This window comes from Hydra viridissima, unplaced genomic scaffold (assembly GCF_058129835.1).
Source record: "Hydra viridissima isolate aposymbiotic clone 2 unplaced genomic scaffold, HvirCarnegie_v1 scaffold_4, whole genome shotgun sequence".
In the NCBI taxonomy this organism is placed as follows: domain Eukaryota; kingdom Metazoa; phylum Cnidaria; class Hydrozoa; order Anthoathecata; family Hydridae; genus Hydra; species Hydra viridissima.
The window spans coordinates 11,687,746-11,710,071 of NW_028324303.1; the positions used below are offsets into that span (position 1 = coordinate 11,687,746).

The window sequence follows — 22,326 nt, forward strand, 5'->3', positions numbered from 1 at the left end:
AGTTGTGGAGAGGGTATCACCTTAAACTATGAATTTAGATAGTGTTGCACTAAGCCCTCAATCAAGAGAAAAATCGAAAAAAAGCAGGAAAAAAAATCAAAACGCAAATTGTATGAATTATTTTTATTCCTTTCTTATTTACATACATAGAAAAATATTGCAAGTATTAGTTTAAAAAAAATTATTATTATTCCTTATATATATTTATATGCCTCTCTTGCAATTTATAAATTCTACAAATAGTAACATTATTTTTTATGTATTAACTTTTTAAAACTTTTCATTAGACTTTTTTTCTCTTTGTTTGCTGAGTTTGGGCTGTCAGTAAGAACATTTTTGGATTCATCTTTACTATTTTTTGAAGATGATTTTTTATAGGCTATCTTAGCGTCGGTTTGTTTCGATTCGTCGTTGCTAAGTTTTGAAGGTGATTTTCCGGAAGATTCTTCGTAAGAGACTTTTTTTGAAGCAACAGGACAAGCGTCCTCTGGCTGCAAAAATGTTTTTTCAGGTGCAGCAAACGTTTGATGCTCAGTTGATTCGTTATCGTTTTTTAAAGTTGTTGATAGTAAATTTGAATCTGAATGTATATTAGAAGAACATTTGTTTATGCTGTCTTTTGAAGAAGCTAATCGAAATTTTAGCGAAGATATTGTTCGCTTTTTTCTTTCACCAACATTAAAATCATCAAGGTTTAACTCATTCCAAGAAAGTGCTTTTTGTACTTTAGCCCGACCAAAAATGGATCGAAAAACAGGTCCTGCGCTGCCTCTCAAACGTCCTCGTTTAAAGTTTGGTATAGTAGTTGGTGTTTTAGTTGAATCAGATGACTGTGATGACGATATGGATACTTTGCGATTTATATCATCATGTGAACACTTTAAAGATGCTTCTGAATCTTCTGTAAGGTGAAACTTTATATCAAGATTATTGCATGTTGTCATCTGAGGATGACCAATACCGTTTTTACGGCTTAAGTTTCTGCTCCGAGCACGAATCTTATCCGTTTCATCGTAGGAAGGAGTCTCGAAACTATCATTTATGTTTAAAAATCTGGCAGATTCACTTCTAGGCTTTGTCTCAAGCCCGTTGTCTTCTGCAATTTCATCTCTTGCGGACCATAAATTTGAAAACACAGCACCAAGAGAGCGACGCCAACTGGAAATAAAAATGATGAAACCTATGTATTTATCAGTAAAATGAAATTAAAAAATCACTTTAGTTATCTTACGTACCTTTTTCTTGCAAGCGAATTTCTTGAAAGAGCCTGTGAATCCTTACGTCTTCTCATTAAGGCTCCATTAGACATGCGTCTTTCGTCACTTTGACAAGATACAGAACATTGGCTGCTATTAAGTGACTGTGTTCTGCCGTTAGCTTCGTCATCTTGAGTTTCATCTTTGCGTTCACTGAAGCTACAATAACCCAAATCTGCATCGTTTAAAGTTTTCCTTTCTACAACAGCTTCTTGATTTTTCGAAACTTTCCTGTTATAAAACACATACAAATGAACAAAAAATAGCGAATTACTAAGTGAAGAACTTTTTTAAACAAATAATGCCAAACATTTACCTAGCTACTTCTCCTTGGGACCTTTGTTTCCTAATTTTTTTTGAAGCCAGTTGCCTTGCCATCTTTTTCCTCCTTCTCTCATTAGCAGAATAAAACTCCATTGAACTATGAATTGAGCTGTTTAATAACGATATCATACCTTCCATTTCCTTTTTTGCCTCTGTGATGAAATACATATCAGGATGGTCTTCCTCGGTGTATTTTAAAAGTTCCTATTTTTTAAAAGAATAAAATTTAAAGTTGATATTTTCAAAAAGGAGCCAACCAAATATATACAAAATACTGGGTCCACAAATAAAAGCGCTTAATACTTTTTTTATGTTCCTAGGTATTTTCTCGCGTGATTTTCAAAAGTTTAGAAAGTTCCTATTACTAAGTTCCCACGTTTCGTGATTTATTTCAACGGAAAAATTATTTTTTTATTTTTATTTATTTTATGAAAACAGGTAAATCTCAAAAGTATTATTATACTATCCTGAGGGTCGTTTCATTAAAGATTTTAGTCTGATATTTAGCGCTAAGATTGCGTTGCACAGTGTACATATATAGTTTGTATTAAGAATATTTACCCGCAATAAAAGTACATATCTAGGAAGTCTCTGTACAGGAGATAAAAGAAATGACGGTAGATCTAGTCTTTCCACCAGCGGGTTTTCGTTACAGTCCTGAAATATTTAAAAAGCATTTAGTCAACAACTAAACTTCGTAGAACGTGCAATTAGTGGATTCGTGGTTTACTGTTTAAAAAGTTATAGCAGAACGATATTTTTTCCACGCGTAGTTTGTCTATCGAGTCGTATAAAATTTGAAATAAAATTAAGAGAAGAATTTTCAGTAATTAAAATAAAAGTTACCATAAGAAATTTCCGAAATTTATGAGACGATCTGGTGCATTTGCTCAGGGTGCTTATTGATTTTGGAAACAAGTTTACATAATTTATGTAAATTTCAGACAAATTTGCCGTGGCTGACGTCATTTTTGCAAATATATCACCGACGATTCCTCGCCAGTTGTTATTGTTCATTCGATCTTGTAACTCGTGCATAAAAAATGTGTGAGAAATACGAATCTCATTTAACTGTGACGGGAACAGCGAACACAAATCTTTAACCGTAATTATATTTTGTTCCTCAAGTTGTTTTTTGAAAACCTACAAGTGAAGACAATATTTTGTTAATATACATGATGCATGCTTTTATATTTTATATACAGTCTTGTTTTTATGTATATTGTTTAAATTTTTATGTTATTATATATCATCTATTATTTATTTTATTTGCAAAGTTTCTTTGACTTTTAATTCCCTAACAGAAGTCAGAAAACGCATTTAAAACAAATAGCGATTATTCAAAAGCAGAATGTAATTTTAGTTACCTTCAACAAATTTTGATGACCGTTTAGTGATTTAATCAAAATATGTGTTATAAATTACAAAGTTCCTTCACTGGCTAAAAGATGCATTTTCCTCGGCATAGATGCAATTAAATGCCTCTGATTTTTAGTTCATCGAACATTTTATATTTTATCCTCAACATTACAACAGCTACGTTGAACATGTGTTACGAAAACATGTGACGAACATGTGACAAGAACAGTACATGTTACAAGAACTGTAAAACATAAAACTCATTAAGATTATTATTCAGTCGCATACAGCTGAGAATGACTTTCGTGGCTGTAAAATTTAGTTTAAAAACACAAGGAAATAAGAAATGGTTTTGTAATTTTACTTATATTTCATTAAAAACGAATTCGATTGAGAACATTGAGACAAAGTAGAATATGTTTTTTAAAAGCTGTAAATCTTAAAAATACTGTTTTATATACCAGTATTTGCCATTAACATTGGAAGAATAATTTGCAATTTATGAACAATTAACCTTATGAAGTGTAATTAAGTTATAACTATAAAGAGCCGTATGACTATAACTGTAATGAAATCTAATTATAATAACTGTGATTATGATAGCTATAGTTATAAATGTAGTAAAAAATAAATATAATTATATTAAAAACGAAGTACGATATAACGATCATATGGTTGCTACGCTAACATATTTGGATTCAAGAACTTAGTCCATCCAGTTTTTTACTTGAAAAAGTAGAACAAAATATTAAAAAAATAATAATAAAATAAACAAAGCCTTTTTTTTGAAGTTAATAAGAGTAACTTCGAGGTTTAAGCTTAAAATTTTTTAAGTTACTATTTTTTACAGAAAAATTAATTTTGTATATCAAAGATAATTTTTACTTCTGGCCTTAATAAAAAAAAAAAAGCGCTCCACACTCATTTAAAATGTGACTTACCGAATCTAACGTCTCCAAGCACGATATGTAATTCTTCTCTGTTTCCAATATCTCTTCCATTACACGCTGTCTTTTCATTTCCTTTCGTTCCTTTTCCTTTTGCTGCGCTTGTAAAGCATCATTAAATGACTCATCCAAGTCGGACGCATCGTTGTCAACGGGACTGGAGTCATACGGCGGTGGAGGAGGCACATTCAAACTGGCTAGAAGCTCGTCTTTTGCTAATTCGTGCAGCTTTTGTTTGCTTGCAGAAGGTAGAGCTGAAAGCAGAAAATCAAGAAGTTGCGGCTGAACTTTTTCCAACATCAGAAGATTATGCAATCAAAAGAAAAGTAAAACGCTGATCGAAGAAAATGCAACGCTTTTTATTTTCAAAAGATTTATCAAAGGTACTAATTCGAACCTAATGTACATTAAGGTTTGGCTCAGACATTTTTAGATGTAAATATGTCGTGGGCTTGCACTTCCTTGACTGACTTTAGTTAAGATAATTGTCTCAAGTAAAAAGCTAAATCTTTTAAAGTGTAAAATTTTTTCTTGCAATAAAGAGAGAGAAAACGATTTGCTCTCTCTCACTAATGTTTTTCTTAAAGAAAAAGATTTTCTCTCATATTATGTTAACGCAGAATACACACAGGTGTGAAAATTTGTTTACTATTGGGAAGAAAACAAAGATAGCTTTTGGTATTTTGGCAGAATTTAAAAATCAAACGATAAAAACTGCCAAAGTTCGGAGGTACTTAATTTCTTTAACTCCATGGTTACAACTTAACATCCAACATCCTACATAAAAACAAACTCCTTACATGCCGTAGCCGACTGTCTTCTTTTTCCACTACGCGTTGAGCTTTGTTTTCGATAACATCTATTTTGTAACACTGTCGGGTCAAGTAGAAAAGGCTAAATTAGAACAATTACAACTCTTCAGCAAATTGCGAAAATTTTTACGAACGTAAACAAAAGGTTTTTTTCCGTTACATTTCCCCTTATCATAACCCAACCTCCAACATTATTTTTATCCATAAATTGAAAAGTTATAATAGAAATTAAGACCAACCTCGCTGCTTCGGCGAACTAATTTTCTTGGTAAATTTATGTTTGAAGGTTTCCTTCCAAGTGCAACCTTTAAAAGAACAAGTTACGCTAAAAAATTTTGTTAAACATTGATATACAACCAGATAGGAGATGCACTAAAATGAAGAAAAATAGATCTAAAAAGTTCATTTGCACACAAAAACTTCAGATATTGTTAATTTTCGTCATTCTAAACACGAATTATGAACTTTTTGTAACTTTCTAACACTGAAACTTTGTTGATTGTTTCTTTGGTTCCCATTAACCTTTGGTTCCCATTAACCTTTGGCTCCCATTAACCTTTGGTTCCCATTAACCTTTGGTTCCCATTAACCTTTGGTTCCCAATAACCTTTGGTTCCCATTAAAACCTTTGGTTTTAGAAAAAAAGAAACAGTGTCTTTTTACTCTATATATCTCAGCAACTTTTTTATTATTAACAATTTTTGGTTTCCCTTTATAAAGAAATTATTCTTAGGAAGAAACGTGATGTCATCTTCTTTTCTTTCGTATTCTAACGTATTCTAGCGTTTTTTATTGCACTTTTTAAACAGACGCGTTCCTTACCTTTGACTTTTGAGAATAAATGATAGTGCTTCTTCTTATTATATTTCTTGTTGTTGAACCAGTATTTGCTGTGTCTTCAGCATACGTAAACGTTTTGCTTCTTCTTAAAACGTCTCGTACTTTGAAAGCCTCGTTAAGCGTTATGCTTGCAGCTGTAGGGCATCGCCTCAGTACAGGCCGTGATCTATTCATACTTCGTTTGGATAGGGCAATTTTTGAAGTATTAGATCTGCCCAAAGCGCGGGGGCGAAAAAGAGTATTTTCTTTAGATACTTGAGGCATTAGACTTTCGCGAAATTGAGAACTTGTTCTAGATTGCAAAGGTGGTTTGGTTTGTATTTCAAGAAGGGCTTCACTTCCAGTGGAAAATGATGATACTAGCGGAGCGGACTTTTGAATGTAAATGGAGTTCGAGTTAGTAACTTCCATGGCTATATTTATTTCTAACTTTAATTCGATTATCTCATTTATTTAATTTTCTATTTTTTATTTACCTTCCTCAAGTACGCAAACCCTTTTATGTACTTTTCTTGGAGTGTGCAGACGTTTGATTTATTGGAGTTAATATGTCTTCTTCTAATTAATTTTCCAACTCAAATGTTCGATAAAAACAAATTTTCCAGAATTATACAGAACTATGAATTCCAGAATTATCCGAAACTAATACCCTCCTGTTTAGTTGACCATCTCATCGTTTGCTGCTCGTTAAAATTAACTTCAACAAAACTTTTTCCAAATAAATATTCCGCTCAAAAATTTATTTCTAAAAGCGTTCGACTAACTTTGCGCCATTTTAAACTATTGTTTCATAGTTCGTTCGACATAAAAATGTTTTTCAATTCTCGATAAAAAGTTTTAAAAAGTAAATAAAATATCGATGAATCTACCGACAAATATTTACTTATATCTGAGTAAAGATTTTATCGAAAAGAATCGAAAAATATCATTATACTGATCCAATTTTTTCTAGTTGTTGAACGCACTTATTATTTTTTATTATACGAGCTAGAAACTGTGCTTGATGTTTATAGTAATAATAGTATTGATGATGATAATGAAAAAAATGATAGTGGTAATAAAAATAGGAGTAATAATCATAATAATAACAACAAAAACAATAATAATACTACTACTAATAATAATAATAATGATAATAATAATAATAATAATAATAATAATAATAATAATAATAATAATAATAATAATAATAATAATAATAATAATAATAATAATAATAATAATAATGATAATGATAATAATAACAATAATAATGATAATAATAATAATAATAATAATAATAATAATAATAATAATAATAATAATAATAATAATAATAATAATAATAATAATAATAATAATAATAATAATAAAAATAATAATAATAATAATAATGATAATAATAATAACAAAAAAGGACAAGTGGTAAAGAAATTCTTTCAATATTTCTTTCAACTTTTCTTCGGTTCTTCTCAAATAGAAAAATGAAAGAAAAGTTTTTTAGATTTTTACCTAAAAAATGGATTTTATTTGCGAACTGTTCATTTTAATTTTTCTTTTCCATTTTAAGTTGCGTTGAAAAGATATAATGTTAAATTTGACATTGAACTCTTTGACACGTTATAAACGCGCTCGAACGTGCTTTAAACGCGTTTAAAGTTTAAGCTAAGATAAATTCGTACAATTCATATTGAAGCAAAAACATTTCATTCAGTAAAATTGTTTTTGAAGACGAAAATATTTTACATATCATTTCATAATTCTCTTTGTACTGTTGTCATAACGAGCACTAACTACCTGCGTTAAAAACTTGATCATCTACGATATAAAAGTAACTACAATTCCATTAAGTAAAGTAACTATGGCAACTTTACTTAATGGAATAAAGACCTTTATTTTACCTTGTCTATTTCTTTTTGTATAAATATTCCTAGTAACGTAAACCTTCGATCCTCGAGGGATCTTTTTGGTATAATGTCATCTTTTGCCCCAAAGAGTCCCATTTGAGCAAGTTTTTTTTTTTCTATTTTCTAAATGAATTCGATGATTTTACAGAAAAGGGATCTTCACTTAAATGCCCTTCTGAAAGATTTCCATAATAATGCTACCATAGAAAATACATAATGACGATACACACCATCTATTGTTATAAATTACACCGTAATAAATCCGTCATCTTACACTAGTTCACTAAGTACAAACAACAATAGTAAGCAAAAATAAAGCAAAGGCAACTTAATCTTGCTAACTTTCTCATTTTTTGGTTTTAGAATTTAAATAAATAGTTATAGGGGTTGCAATAACATCAACCTTAATACTTTATAATCTTTTCTTTTTAACCGGCAACTTTAAAAAGCATTTCAAACATAGAATTGAATTTTTATGTCGTAAATGGTGATTTCGATGATGTCAAATGAATAAGAGATTCGCATGAAAATGAGACTCGGTTTAATTAAAGACCTTTAACTGTTTTTTGTTTTTTTTGTTGTTGTTGTTGTTTTATTGGCTATAACGAATTTTACGGAACGATACTTAGTGATAAACAAATTTTGTTTTTAGATTTAAACTTAAGATACACTTGAAAGTTCTAATTGTAAATTATGCTTAAACTAATCTTCATATTCAAGAACCCATCCACGCCCTATACTTTTGTATATAATACACTGCAATATATTTGAAATGCAGGATACTTACGTATCCAGCATTCGTTTTATACTCTCTAACGCATCGGTTAAAATTTGTTGGTTACATTTTGCAAGTTCGTAAGCTTTTTATTTGTGTGTTTATTTTCCTTTTTTTTTTTTTTTGTTTTTTTGTTTTTTTGTTTTTTTTGAATTTATCCGGTCAACAGGGTGGTTTGACACTTTGAATTGAAACTTGCACGTTCAATGGCGTTAGGCAACTGACGTAGCCAAATAAAGATTAAAGATCTTTTGAAGATGGTTATTGAATAAATAAATGTTTTAAAAATAATATGAATGAAAGTTTTTTAAAGTTTATAATCCGTTAAACATAGCTAATGATTTAAACGTTTTTAAAACGTTAAGATAATGATGAGCGAATCTAAATTCGTTCGTTTAGAAGTCATAACTTAAAACCTTTCAGATTCAGAGCGACCAATCTTTTTTCACCAAACTTAACAATCGACCAATGTTTATAGAAGTATGCTTGTTTAGAAGCACTTCTTCTTTTTTTTTGCTAGTTTTTTTTTTTTTTGGTAAAAGTTACGGAGAAAAGAGGAAACAGCATGCTATTCCTGAAGTAAATAACATTGATTTAATAGCTCTTAAACTGCCAATACGTATAAATAAGAATATTGCCTCATTTAAGTAACTTATGAAAGTTCCAAGAAAATTCAAAAGAATCATGAAATACTTGAAAAAAAGGAATTAAAGGTAGAGTAAAATATATTCGTAACAAATCATTTCAGTGTTTATAAAAGAGACTGGTGGAGCGAAATTCAGACAAGCTTTAATTTCAAGATTTCTATATTTTAACTATCAGCACAGAAATTCAAACAGAAGCAAAAAATAAAATAAAAGACTACCTTTGAGGAATTGCACCGTTTAACAATTACAACTTTACTCGATGAAACGTAATACTGTGACGTAGGTAACCAGTAAAAAGTATCTTTGGTATCATTTTTTCCCAAATCTGAAACGGATGTTTTGCTTCCAAAATTTAAAACATTTTTACATGAATCTGTGCCTCTGTTTATTGAGTTATTAGCGCTGCGACATTTTCTGCCATTGATCTGTCTTCTCCTCGTATTCCCAGAGTTCACTTTTCTATTCCATTTGCCGGATCCGGATCGAGAAATATTATACTCTGGTCTACTTAGGTATTGAGATAAATATAGAGTGCTGGTCTTTGCTTGCAGCTTCTCATACCCGTTTGGCTTTAAAATATGTGGGGATTGAGGGGCGGAGAATGTTTTTCCTCGGCTTCTAATTGACGATGAACTCCTTGTATTGAATCTTCTCCAGCTTAAATTATCTGAAGCTGTTCGCGTTAGAATTTTTTTTCTCGACCCAATTTGAATTTCATTGGAAAGTAAATTTGAATTCAGCATACTTACAAACTTTGAAATGAAGTACGAACGACACAACCAACCTTGTTTTGACAATTTTAAAAAATTGCAACGAACGTACTCATGAGAATATAATTACCGAGTTTTTACAAAAGTTTTTTCATTGATGTCAAAATAACAAGTAAAAAAAAAGCCATTCAAGTAAAAAAAAGAAGGTTCATTTGACCGGTATTTTCCCGCGACGCAGTTTTTAGAAATATCAATGAAAAATCTCGATGTATCTCCAACAAAAAAAACATGTGGCTACTGATTAAAAATCATATAGAAAGTTTAATCTCGGGTTTTTAAAATATAAAATACCAATATTAGTCAGATTTTTAATTGGTTTTTATTTGCGTATATTTATTTAGTTTTCACTAATCCGTAGGCAGCTACGTTTTGTATTCTGTTTTATTGCAAATCTATTACTTACTCTTCTCCTCAGAGCGATTTTGAAGAAGGAACACAATGACTCTAAGATTTTTTTCTTACAGCAATTGAGGTTGATTATACATGTTTGTTTTTTTATACCTGCACAAGCTCTCAACAAATTTATCTCGATCTTACTGATATCAAGAGAGAAAAAAGTTTTAACCAGATTAACGATGAGCGAATGTTTCTTGTAGAAATTTAAATGTCTGCTGGAGATTAACTAAAAGTCGAATATCTCGAAATTTTTATCACATAAGTATGACAGAATATTTCTTGCCGGAGGTTATTTGTTATCTTTATGAAATATTGAGAATTACGTAAAGTGTTATCGACATTTTATCCGGATAGTAGCCGTAAGAATTAACGAATGTCGTCATCTTTGTTTTAGCTTTCACTCATTTTAAGATGTATTGGGTTTGAGTTGGTTTAAAATGTAAATTTTAGCAACTTTTGAAAAATGAAACTAAATGCAAATAAAACCGTAATTTTTAAATGGTTCGCTGACACTTAGCTCGTATCTTTTTTTCTCTCAACTATAAAAGAAAACCATCTGGTAAAATAGTATTCCAAGAAAAAATATCAGAATTAAAAATAATAGAAGAAAAAAAAAGTTTGAACTTGTAATAAGAAGTACAACTTGAGCAAAAGAAAAGCGAAAAAGAATTTGAAATCCTGATGATCACTAACGTCAGGATTTATTTCATAATAAAATTTCATTGGCTATGAAATATTTTTAACATTACATCTTTCCTAGAAAAACTTTAAGTCGAACATGTTATCTTGAAAAATTCAGTTTAACTTTTCCCCCCAAAGTTCTACCGTAAACATTAAAAATAAAAATACACGGTTTGCATAACTAGCCTTTTAAAATGGTGCATAAAAATTGGTTATAGCAGCAATTTATGGTCTATATATAAATATATATATATATATATATATAATAGCATTGAACCATATAGCATTTAAGTCATTAAAAACTGTTGAATCATCGTATCATTTTTTTGCGATATCTTCCCCAACGTAATGGTAGCCATTTAGTTTTGACCCCCATGTTGTCTGATGCAGTTCCCGCTTATATTTAAACTTTTTATTATGAGACTTCAAAATTTGTTCTTTAACAAAGTACTTAAGCGGCTTATTTGCAGTGTCATTAGTGGGTGTTCCCAAATTGTTCCCAAAAGGTGAATGAAAGTTAATCTTTGAGGTAGGGGTTTAACTTCTCTGCATTTATTTTTAATGCGGGCCCAAAATCGTATGTTTATTAACAACATTAGTAACAAAAACTATGGTGTGATTTATCATAAAAATGTTTAAAATTTTAGAAATCCTAAATAATAAAAATTATTGATACTCTGATGGACAAGTTAAACAAAGTGGTACGCTTATATGTATAGGTTTATACTTGGAGATTTACGGTGCTATCATATTCTCGGAAGAACACCACTATTAGTTTCATATTTGTGTTTAAATATTCTGAAATTTGTTGAAAAATATTACAAGCGGCCTGTTTTTTAAAATAAAGTATGAGATCCTGTTTTCCTTTTCCGCTCTCTTATTTAGTTAAACATCGATGATTCTATTTCTGTAAAATAGCTAAGTATTAGCGCGCGCACACGCACACGCACACACACACACATATTTATATATACATACATATATATATATATATATATATATATATATATATATATATATATATATATATATATATATATATATATATAATGCCCTTTTAAATAATATATACATTTATTTGATTTATATGTATAGCATGAAATATTCTCATATATTCAAGCATTTATGGTTTTAAAACGTTTGACAAAAAGCTACTTCCTGTTGGATCTTTAAAAATAAAATACAAAAGAACCACAGACGGTAGGAAATGACGGTGTCAACACCTTATAAGTTTTACAATCGTTATTATTTTTAGATTTTTAACATTTTGTTACTGTTTCAGTTAAAAGAGAAAAAACCATAAAAATATTTCTAAAGTTAAAATGGAAGTTTGATTAGCAAAAAAATTTTTTAAAAACGCAAACATTTCATTTCTACTTATTTACAATTTAAAAAAATAAATAAGTGAAATAGTTTGATTCCTTAAAAATAATAATAATAATAATAATAATAATAATAATAATAATAATAATAATAATAATAATAATAATAATAATAATAATAATAATAATAATAATAATAATAATAATAATAATAATAATAATAATAATAATAATAATAATAATAATAATAATAATAATAATAATAATAATAATAATAATAATAATAATAATAATAATAATAATAATAATAATAATAATAATAATAATTAATAAATAATTTTCTATTGTAAAATCAAAAAAAAACGTTCAAAACGAAGGCTGAGAAAACAAATATGATCAAACAAAAATGAAATAAACTTAAACTGCTACTAATAAATAAGGTTAAGTAAGCAATTAAAATAAAGCTAAATGATAACCTACCGATAACTTTCTTGAACATGTTGTAGAATAGCCAACCTGGTTTGAACTTACATTCTTCATCGGTTCAAAGGAGCAATCTGATTGTCTATTTAGGCAGGTGTTTACATGTGATATCTGTTTCTGTGAAACAGATCTGGAATTGCTAAATGACAATGCAGATCGCTTTCGCAACTTGTGAGATGTTCCAACTTTGGAGTATTTTCGAGTGCTCGTAATTTTAATCGAAGCTTGACGTCGAAATGTTGGCGAACTCTTAAATGAGTTGAAAAAAAAAACTGACTGACGTGGTATGAACATACAGTCTAAAAACTATGTATTTAGCAAATAACAATCGGTTCAAATAAAATTAGCTGATGATTAATCTTAATTAAAATGCATAAAAAAATTTAGTTGAAACAAAAAGGTGCTTGTAATAAAAAGGTACTTGTAATAAAAAGGTGCTTGTAATAAAAAGGTACTTGTAATAAAATGACACTTATAACTTACATTGAATTTATAAATTTCCGAGATATTAAAAAAATTATTCTTGAAAATTAACTTAATTTTCCTGATTTACATTTTATCATCTACAATATCAAAACGGTTTTAATAACTACTCGAAAATATTTATTTTATTTCTTTTTCATTTTTGTTATACATTATTAATAAAGTTATCTTTCAAGAAAATTTTTTTAAATATATCGGGAATCTAAAAATTTTAAATGAATTCAATATAAATTATAAGAATTATTTTATTAAAAGTACCTTTTTGTTTAACTAAATTTTTTTAGCATTGTACACAAGGGCAGGATATGCTAATTAAGTTGGTGATTCTTTATACAGAAATATAATTTCAAAATATTTTATTTTTTTAAATTAGATTTAGAAACATCGTTTAAGCTCAAATGTGTCAATAGGCTAGCTAAAATTCTAGATTTAAGAGCTCTGGTTTTCGGTTGTTTCTATGAAAACCTTTCATTTAGCAAAGATTTTTTTCATTATTTTTTTTAAAGAGTTAAAGTTATTTTAACAAATTTCCCTATTCGATAAATAAAATGTTTAATTAGCAAAAAGGATGAAAAATTTTGAATAGAAAAATAATAAAATACGGTAATCAACTTAGCGAAATGGCGCGATTGTAGAGTTACTTTATACTAAAAAGATTTGTAAGTGAAATCGCATCAAGAGAAACTTGCTGTTTTATTTTTCTATTTTTTAAAATATTACATTATTGCATTTTTGAAAATTTTTTAAAAAGGAATCTACATTTAAGTTTTGTTGCGAATTCATTTAGTAGTTCAGAAGATATTTATTATTTTAACATTCCATATTCTTACTTAACTATTCAATTTGTGTTACAAATTTCGTTGTAACATTAAGAGTTGTAAATATAAATAATTCGACAAACTTATTTTTACTACGAAGTAAAAAATAAAACAAAAAGAAACATACAATAAGCATTTTAGTCACAAACAATTTGAACACAACTTTATGGTGAAAAAACGCATTTTGGATCTCGTTATACATATGGCAAAACACTCACGATAAATATTTATTCAAATGAAAATGAAAGAATTATTAATAATAAATTTAAGTATAATAAAACTACAATATATCGAAGAATTTTCTTTTGGAAAAACGTCCTCTTTGATTTTTTTGTTAAAAGATTTTTTTTTTAGATAAAAGGAAGTGCACGTGACAATCAAAACATCAAAACAATGTGAAGAGAAGTTTTAGCGTGAGTTTCGAGAAAATTTTCCTAATAATTATTCATTGAAATCTTTTTAATACAATATCAGCTTGATGAGTTGAAACAAAAATCACAGAATTTTAAAGCTGTGTTTAGTAATACCCCCAAAAAAGCGATAAGAACGTCCCATTTTCCTTAACTATCAGAAATCTTTTTTATTATTTGTTCTTCAAATATTATTTATTCCATAATAATAGTTTATCGCATTAGTAATTACTTATTCTATAATTATTTTTTATATTGGCAGATATTTTACTCGGGTATCAACGATCGGGTATCAACACTTATTGAAGACTCATAATCAATACCGTTATCCAAATGGCATTTGTTTCTGAAACGTACGTATATTTCAAATGTTTTGAGAATTCTGCACTTATATTTTTGATGTTTAAGAATACTGCGCCACGTGCTTATCCACGATGATCTGGCAAACGGAAATAATTTTAAATTTGAAATGTAAAAAATTTTGTTTACAAAGATTTTATTTTATGTTGAAAAAAATTTAATATTGTATTTAATATAATATAAAAACTTTTTTATATTAAGAAAAGAGTTTTTTATTCTTTATTTTCAGTTTAAGTTTATTTTTTATCTCGGATTAAATTTTATTTGAAATTTTTTTACAAAGTATTTTGATTAGCAAACTGTGCAAACGCAAACTCTTATTATCTAAGATTAAAAATGGCTGAAAGCGGTAGAATAATTAAGATGTAGTAAGACCCCTGCCTGTGATGGCATCCTGTATGTACACGATGGAGTCAATGTCAACATTAAGTTATCAGTTATATAAATAGATACATAATACGTTGTTGGAATGCATGGTTGAACGAATAATTAAATAAATGATTGAACAGAAGGTTGAATAGATGATTAAACGAATGGTTTAACAATTTCTCATTAATTTTATGATTTCTCTTCGCTTCAAAAGTAGAGCTACTTAGCCTCCATGTCTTTTTTTATATGTAAAACTTTTACAGACAAGAACAAATTAATGACTTTCATCCACCAATCGCAGTTATGAAGTTTAAGGCTATTTGAACAGTAAAAATTTGCTTGGAATTTCTCATTTTCAAAAGCCGCAAGTTTAGTAATAAATTATATCTTACCATCTCTGTTACTTTCATTGATAATCTACTCGCCGAAAATCTTTTAAATGGAACATCACTGCGCTGATCTCTACCTACAGCATGACTTTTGATCGGCTTTTCACTAGGTAAATCAATTTTGACGTTTTCTACAGGAACATTTGATCTTAAACTTTTATAATCTTTGGCAACATTTTTCGTTGTTAACCTTTTCGTTTCTGATTCGATATTGCTCTCTATTTGCATTTCTTCCGTCTCATCTTTGCCGAAGGTTGAAACACATTCGTCATTTTCTTCTACAGGTTCAAACTTTTGCAAAGCTGTTTCTTGTGAACAAGAAAATTCACTTGTTGCTTTTATCTCGTGCCCAGTCGACCCCTGATCGGTTAATTTTTCACACGAGCCAACACGACGGTGATTTTGTAATCCCAAATCCTTGGCAACGTCAGAATTCAGCGTCGCCTTTTCTGTCGAAAAAGTCATTTTAAAAAAATCTTTCTTATTTTTCTTGATTATAACAGCGAGCTCAACGTTTTTTTACTTTTCTTTTAACATTAAATGAACATAGGAAATAATTTTTCGAATAAAAAATGCAAGATGATTCTAATGCCGTGTTTAAACGGGGTCGTTTAAAATCAGAAAACTGTGTCAATGCTTTATTTTCTAACTTAAAATGCATTGTATAGTTGAAGCCACTTGATTTTGTTTGAAGATTTTTTTGCATGCATGTTGGTAATACACCATAACAGACCAGTCAACTCAAACCAATTTTCTTCTAAGTAATTAAGTTTATGACATCCAAGTTTCCCAAACTTTAGTTTCCGTCAACTATCTTCCGTACACATTAGACCTTTATTTACGTGGATTCAAATTTGCGGATGTCACTGCATCAAAAGTCACTATTTTTTTCCCCCTTTCTTTTTTTTTTCTAACATTGACAAAAAATTTTGAATTCGTAAGCAATAACGAAAGTATTTGTGAGCAAATAAGGTGAACTCAAATTCAGTTACAAATGTGTGTTTGAACAAACAAGTTCAGTTCACAACCAATCTAATTTATGCATTTGAGCAAACAAGCATCTGAATTGGTTACATTAAAATACATTTGAGAAGTAATGGTTTTTTTCCGGCTTTAAAAAATTTGCACAACAAGTCAACATGTCATCCGCAACATGTATTTGTAGCTAAGTTACTGGCATGGGAAAATTGAAAAGTAAAAATTTATTGAGTAAAAATGCAACGAACAAGAGTAAAATTTAGCTACTCATGTAAATGCTAAATATCACTATAATTTTATGCTTTTTTAAAAACACATTTATAAATTAAAGTTTGCCGTCGGAAGTTGTATTGGGCGGCAGCAATCAGACACTAACATAGCGGTACTGTTTTATGATAATTATCTTCAGAGCTTTATTTATCACAGTACCATTTGATGAAGAACATGTTTTGGCATGAAACAGTCAAAAAAATAGTCTGATTCAGAAGTTTATTCTTAAACTATATAAGTTTTTTTGAATTTCAAATAACTGTGCTTGATGAAATCCGTTAAACATCTTTAAACGGTAATAACGATTATTAGAAATATTGTTATATTACCGGAGCACTGACCGTCGCCCACAGAAAAGCTTAAAGAGGAATGCTTTTAAACAGTTGAAATGAACATTACATTTAAATGGTTTTTCAAAGGAAAAATATTGATTTTGTTTTAAAAGGTAACCAAAATAGGTTCAATGATATTGGATGACACAGTTTGTTGAATGATGACGTTTAATAATGGATGTGCTAAAATTGTTCAATAGTATCCTTAATCTCTATAAACACATCATGTGGATCAACTCCTAGATAAAGAAACGAAATTTTTCTAAGTGACATATTTCGAATGCGCATATTATTTAATAAACTAATTAAAGACTAAAGAATATTTTGTACCTTATTAATCGAGTCTTATTAATGAGTTTTAGTATGCGGAACCATCAGTTTTTTTATTTGTAGGTAGAAAGTTATAATCAAACTGATGAATAATTTCAGAGTAAAAGTTTTAAAAAACTTTAATATTTTCATACTCACTGTAGTGGCTAGTTCTGAGTCGCTTCTTCTCACAGACGTTTCTACATTACTATATGTATAAGAACGCTTTTTTGGTGTACATAAATCACGCAAAAGAGGACTTGGGCAAACACCATATCGTTGACTATATGATCTAGAAGAAACTACTTATCATAAACTTTAATGAATCATTATAGCAACATATAAATTGTAAAAAGATTGTATTAAAATAATTTCGAACATCACGATTGAATATTTATTTGAATTTTTATCTTCATGCCTATATTATTATTTTAACACAAAAACACATATATTATATATATAATACATATAATACATATATATTACATATATAATGCATATATAAATATATTGGTTTATTTAATCTTACTTTTTATAAAAAAAGGAAGATAAATGATACAGTCGAAAATATATAATGAAAAATAAATAATACTTGCTAAAAATTATAATAAACGTAATTTTTACGAAATATATTTAGGAATGGGTTAAATTCTTAAATCTCAGAACAATTAACTCAATATTATAGCCATTTATTGGTTGTGATGTTACTACTAAAGTGAGTTTGAAATAGAAAAAATTTTCGTATTTTTATGGATATGAAACTCATCCACAATTAATGAAATGAGGGGGGAGGATGTTTTTCTCGGAATGTTACTTGGACATGCTAAAAGTCCAGCCTTAAGCGACGGTTGAGGACACAAAAAAGCTTAAATTTTGCAAACAAAATGAAATTTCTGTTTCCTAAAAGTTTTTTTTTTTTTGTTTGTTTTTTTTTTTTGATTAGTTAAAATCAGTTGAAACAAATTTACAAATGTTAAACAGTTTATCTAGAGAATTTGATTAAATTTCGATTGAATTTCGGGTGTCCCTAAAAAAAAGCTTGTATTTCCCTCTTAAAACTTGTTTGAAAAGAAATGTAAATCTTGTAAAATTATACAAAGTAAACGATCATAAAATGTAATCCAACCACTAAACTACGCCGATTTAATGCTGTTATTTAATGCTGTTATTTAATGCAAAAACTCTCTTTATTTAGCTGTAAAAGAAATAAGAGCTCAATGTTCGTTCATGCTTTGATAAAAAAATTATTCATTGCCATTAAGCCTGTCATTGAAATTAATTTGTACATTGTATGTTTTATCAAAATGGACACTAAAAGAACTTTCTGAAAAAACCTCTAAGCGTGAATCACAGAACGAACTCTCAATGAATGAATTACAATTAATTGAATCATTACAATTAATCGTCATTATCTTTTTCTAATGTGATTTAGTAATTAATAAAGAGCCAATAATGGTTTAAAGCCCTAAATATTTGAATTAGGACTTTTTTGGTCAGTAGATTACAAAACGAAACTCTCTTGTATAATTATAATGATTGTAATGATTGTTTAAATTTACATGAATTCACATTAAATTTACATTAAATTAACATTAAATTTACATAAATTTACATAAATTTAATGATTGTTTAAATTTACATTAAATTTACATGATTGTTTAAATTTACAATGAATTTATCATGATTATACATGAATTCTTTCATGAGACCCAAATTAAGGTAAAATTTCTAACCTTCTTCGAGTGTAGAGGCACGGCTGGTTAGGGGGATTTTCTATTTTATCAATTTCCTCTGGAACACGCAAAAAAGCTTCTTGGAACATCGTGGAACGTTTTAAGGGGGGGTTCACCAACGAAGTGAGTGATTCAATCTGGAATTTAAAATCAATAGCTTACTAAAAGAAAACTGAACAGCAAATAAATTTAAAGATACAGCCAATTTAAATACCTCTGGAAATGAGCAAGATGTTTCTCGTGATTCGAGTTTAATCTTAGTGTCGTTAGTAAAGTCTTTCGTGTTCAAATAACATATTAGTGAGCTATCTTTCAAAGGAGGGTACGTAAAGCGTCTACTACGAGTAACAGGCTCAGTTTTTTTCCGAAGATTTTCTGAAAATATTGCGCATTTCAATTTAACCGTATGTGGATTATAATAAACTGAATAGGTTTCAGTCGATTGAAAAAAATCCTTTCGTTCTTCAACGACACCCTAGTTAATGATCAAAAATTATATGGTTAATATAAATATATATATAAATATATATATGTATTTTTTACCTTAAAGTAAAGTTGTAAAAAGCAAATAACTAAAATTCATTCACAAAAGTCTTCAAGAACATTAAATTTTTTAGCGAAAATTTGATGAATATTTTAAACAATTGAAATCCAAAGATTCTTATATATGATATTTGAAGACAATTTTTGAAATGACTTTTTAAAATATCATGTTTAGGTAGCCTGTCGTGTTTCTATCTTTCTATATGGTGCAATTTTACATACAGTTTTTTGTTTGACTTCTTAAGAAAAATCCGAGAAAGGAAGTAAGAACTAAAGCGATTTAAGATGTTCTTGTGTTCTATTATATGAGTACTAAAAAAACATGCTCTCTCCCAGGTGCATAAAGAATTGAAAGATTAATCGTTGCTGTTTTGTTTTTAGAAATACTTTTATGTTTTGAAATTAGAGTAATAAATAAAAGAACACGAGGCTAGGAATAAGAAAAATGAAATCAAATAGCGAAGTTTTGCACAGAAAAAAGTTCACGAATAACTATTAATCTATTCCTTTCAGTAATATTAACATTTGTGTACTTCTGCTAACTACAAATTTAGTATTAAACAATAAGATACAATAAAATGATGGCAATGAATTCTCTATAATAAAGAACTTTTATAATATAAAATAACAAAATACCTTTTTGCGTACAAACTTTGTGTTCAAACGAGGCTTCTTCTAAACAGAATTTAAATAGTGACCAAGTTTTATTCCTTTTCATTTAATTTTTTAGTTTCATTTTAAGAATGTAAAATTAATTTCATGTATGTAAACAAAAAATCAATTAAAAATAAAGTTAATAAGAATAAAGTTTTTAGAGTATGGAAAAATTCGATTTGTTATTAATTTTTTTAGAAGCTATAACAATTTTATAAACCTAAGTAGTCCTGATTGTCTTCAATTTTTTTTTTTTTTTTTTTTTTGTCAAAAACATGGAGCTTAAAGGCTAACTTTGATTGTCGTTTGTGAGAGAAAGGAGAAACATTAAAATAAAAAACCCCTTAGGCATGAATTCAAAAAAACATGAGGTTTTAAGGCTAATCGAGCCTAATGATGGTTTTTATTGAATAGTGAGCAAAATAGCTGACGATTCATTGACAATGATTGTTTGGATTATTTCCGACAAACTTCATAACGTTGTATTTTTGTGAATTCATAAATACAGGGTTTTGATTTTAATGTGTACTATTGCAGTTGGTTTTTTTAAAATTCTTTATAAAAATTTTCATATAGGTGATGCAAACATGAATGATAATGATGCAATCCTGAATAAGTTAGAAATTTGCTATTTTGTTTAAGCTTAATAGTAAAGCCGCTTACATCTCTACATCCCAAATAATTTTATAAAGCATAAAGAACTTTGCGCTAGCCTTGATTGCCTTTAAAAACTTCACTATGTACAAGATTTAAAACAGAATAATACGAGAAAAAGGAATTCTTTTTTACCTCGACTAACTCCACCTTTAACAACATCAATAAAAATATAATAGCAACAATTATAACAAATTAATTTCAATCTTCATGAAAAAGTAAGCGTAAGAAAAAGTTTTAATCGTTTTTATATCCAACTTACATCCAACCATTTCCTCGCGCTGTACTCATTTCCCGTTTTTTTTTCAAAAACATTATCATCGTAATGTTCATCCAAATAATCAAATGTAGTTGTTTCAGAAGAGCTACTTGGCGCGTGCTCAAAAGCTTTCCTAACAACAATCGGAGTATTGCATGATATTTCGATGTAGTTTTTCATTTTACAACAGAAAAAATTTAGAAACTTTATGAAAGTTACTTCAATTTCTCTGTTTCGTATTTCGAATAGAAAACTTGAGTCCTTTTTCTTCTTCTTTTTTTTTTTTTTTGAAGAAAAAAGTTACATAAAAATATTCGATGATACCAGATGGCTATGCAAGTACTTATACAAGTATCGACATTTTCTTAAAAAACAAACTTAACAAGTAAATGTTTATTTTTTTATTTTGAAGAATATTATTTGCGTAAAAGATTTTCTCTAATAAAAATACAAAATTCTGAATGACTTGTTGACATCTTGATTGATTTCTAGTTGCCTCCCCAAGCATCTCAGTCTCTGTTACTTTAAAGGTGAAAACTTTATAACAGATCAAGGTGATTCTTCATATATATATACATACATACATATATATATATATATATATATATATATATATATATATATATATATATATATATATATATATATATATATATATATATATATATATATATATATATATATATATATATATATATATATATATAGACATTTATATACATATAGACTATGTCATACGGAATCCGATAATGATATGAATTTTTTCTCTAGGGATTTAAATACTTTTTTTTTACTTTATTAAAAAAAGGATGCTTCATTTTTTTTTGATAAAGTAGAAACAAATTTCTTTGTTTTTTTTTTTTACTTTATTAAAAAAAAATGAAGCATCCTTTTTTTGGTTCAACATTATTTTGTTTATTTTGTTTAACTTAGACAATTTAGAAACAAAAAAAATATTTTTCTTGTGACACTTTTAAAGCAATTTCAATAAGCAATTGTCCTTCAATAAGATCACCACTAATGAAGTGGCAGCGGTAGTAGCGTGGTAGTGTGGTAGCGTGGTAGTGGGTTCAACGAAAAAGATTAACGAGAAAATTTTTAACAGCTTTAAGAGTTTTAAGAATGGTTAACAATTATTTACGAATATCAATTTTTAACAGCTATTAAGAGTTTTAAGAATGGTTAACAATTATTTAAGAATATCAATTTATAAATATTTTCTAGATTTCAATGACAACTTTATTCAGAGAGAACCAAATTACTTTGC

General features: G+C 28.2%; 1 protein-coding gene and 1 long non-coding RNA gene across 13 annotated transcripts; one reads left to right on the top strand and one right to left on the bottom strand.

The window, feature by feature from the left end:
• Positions 1–108: 108 nt before the first annotated feature.
• LOC145196816 (uncharacterized) lies at positions 109–21,439 on the bottom strand. 11 transcript variants are annotated; one of them, XM_090084419.1, is made up of 14 exons: positions 21,063–21,439; positions 20,129–20,167; positions 19,164–19,324; positions 18,950–19,086; positions 17,376–17,508; positions 12,496–12,747; positions 4,938–5,003; positions 4,687–4,780; positions 3,881–4,140; positions 2,427–2,723; positions 2,142–2,237; positions 1,573–1,784; positions 1,236–1,487; positions 109–1,158 (listed from the first exon to the last, which is right to left on the bottom strand). In XM_090084419.1, the coding sequence occupies exons 4-14, from the start codon at positions 19,036–19,038 to the stop codon at positions 249–251; spliced, it is 2,661 nt and encodes an 886-aa protein (XP_089940545.1). In that variant the 5' UTR covers positions 19,039–19,086; positions 19,164–19,324; positions 20,129–20,167; positions 21,063–21,439; the 3' UTR covers positions 109–248. The 11 variants fall into 11 exon arrangements, with proteins under 11 accessions (XP_089940545.1, XP_089940539.1, XP_089940540.1 ...); XM_090084413.1 differs by having other exon boundaries at positions 19,164–19,424; positions 21,063–21,420; XM_090084414.1 differs by having other exon boundaries at positions 19,164–19,424; positions 20,936–21,088.
• Positions 12,643–14,655, top strand: LOC149889920 (uncharacterized). Of its 2 annotated transcripts, none has more exons than XR_016451589.1 (3): positions 12,643–12,782; positions 14,154–14,212; positions 14,472–14,655. It is a non-coding gene; the product is annotated as an uncharacterized LOC149889920 (long non-coding RNA). The 2 variants fall into 2 exon arrangements; XR_016451590.1 differs by lacking the exon at positions 12,643–12,782 and adding an exon at positions 13,196–13,640.
• Positions 21,440–22,326: the final 887 nt, after the last annotated feature.

Bases quoted from the DNA above. Each gene is read 5' to 3' on its own strand.
- LOC145196816 (XM_090084413.1), bottom strand. From the start codon at position 21,239: ATGAAAAACTACATCGAAATATCATGCAATACTCCGATTGTTGTTAGG. The intron at 20,168-21,062 runs GTAAGTTGGATA...AATTCTGTTTAG, and splicing joins GCGCGAGGAAATGGTTGGAT to AAGAAGCCTCGTTTGAACAC. The intron at 1,785-2,141 runs GTAAATATTCTT...TTTAAAAAATAG, and splicing joins GATATGTACTTTTATTGCGG to GAACTTTTAAAATACACCGA.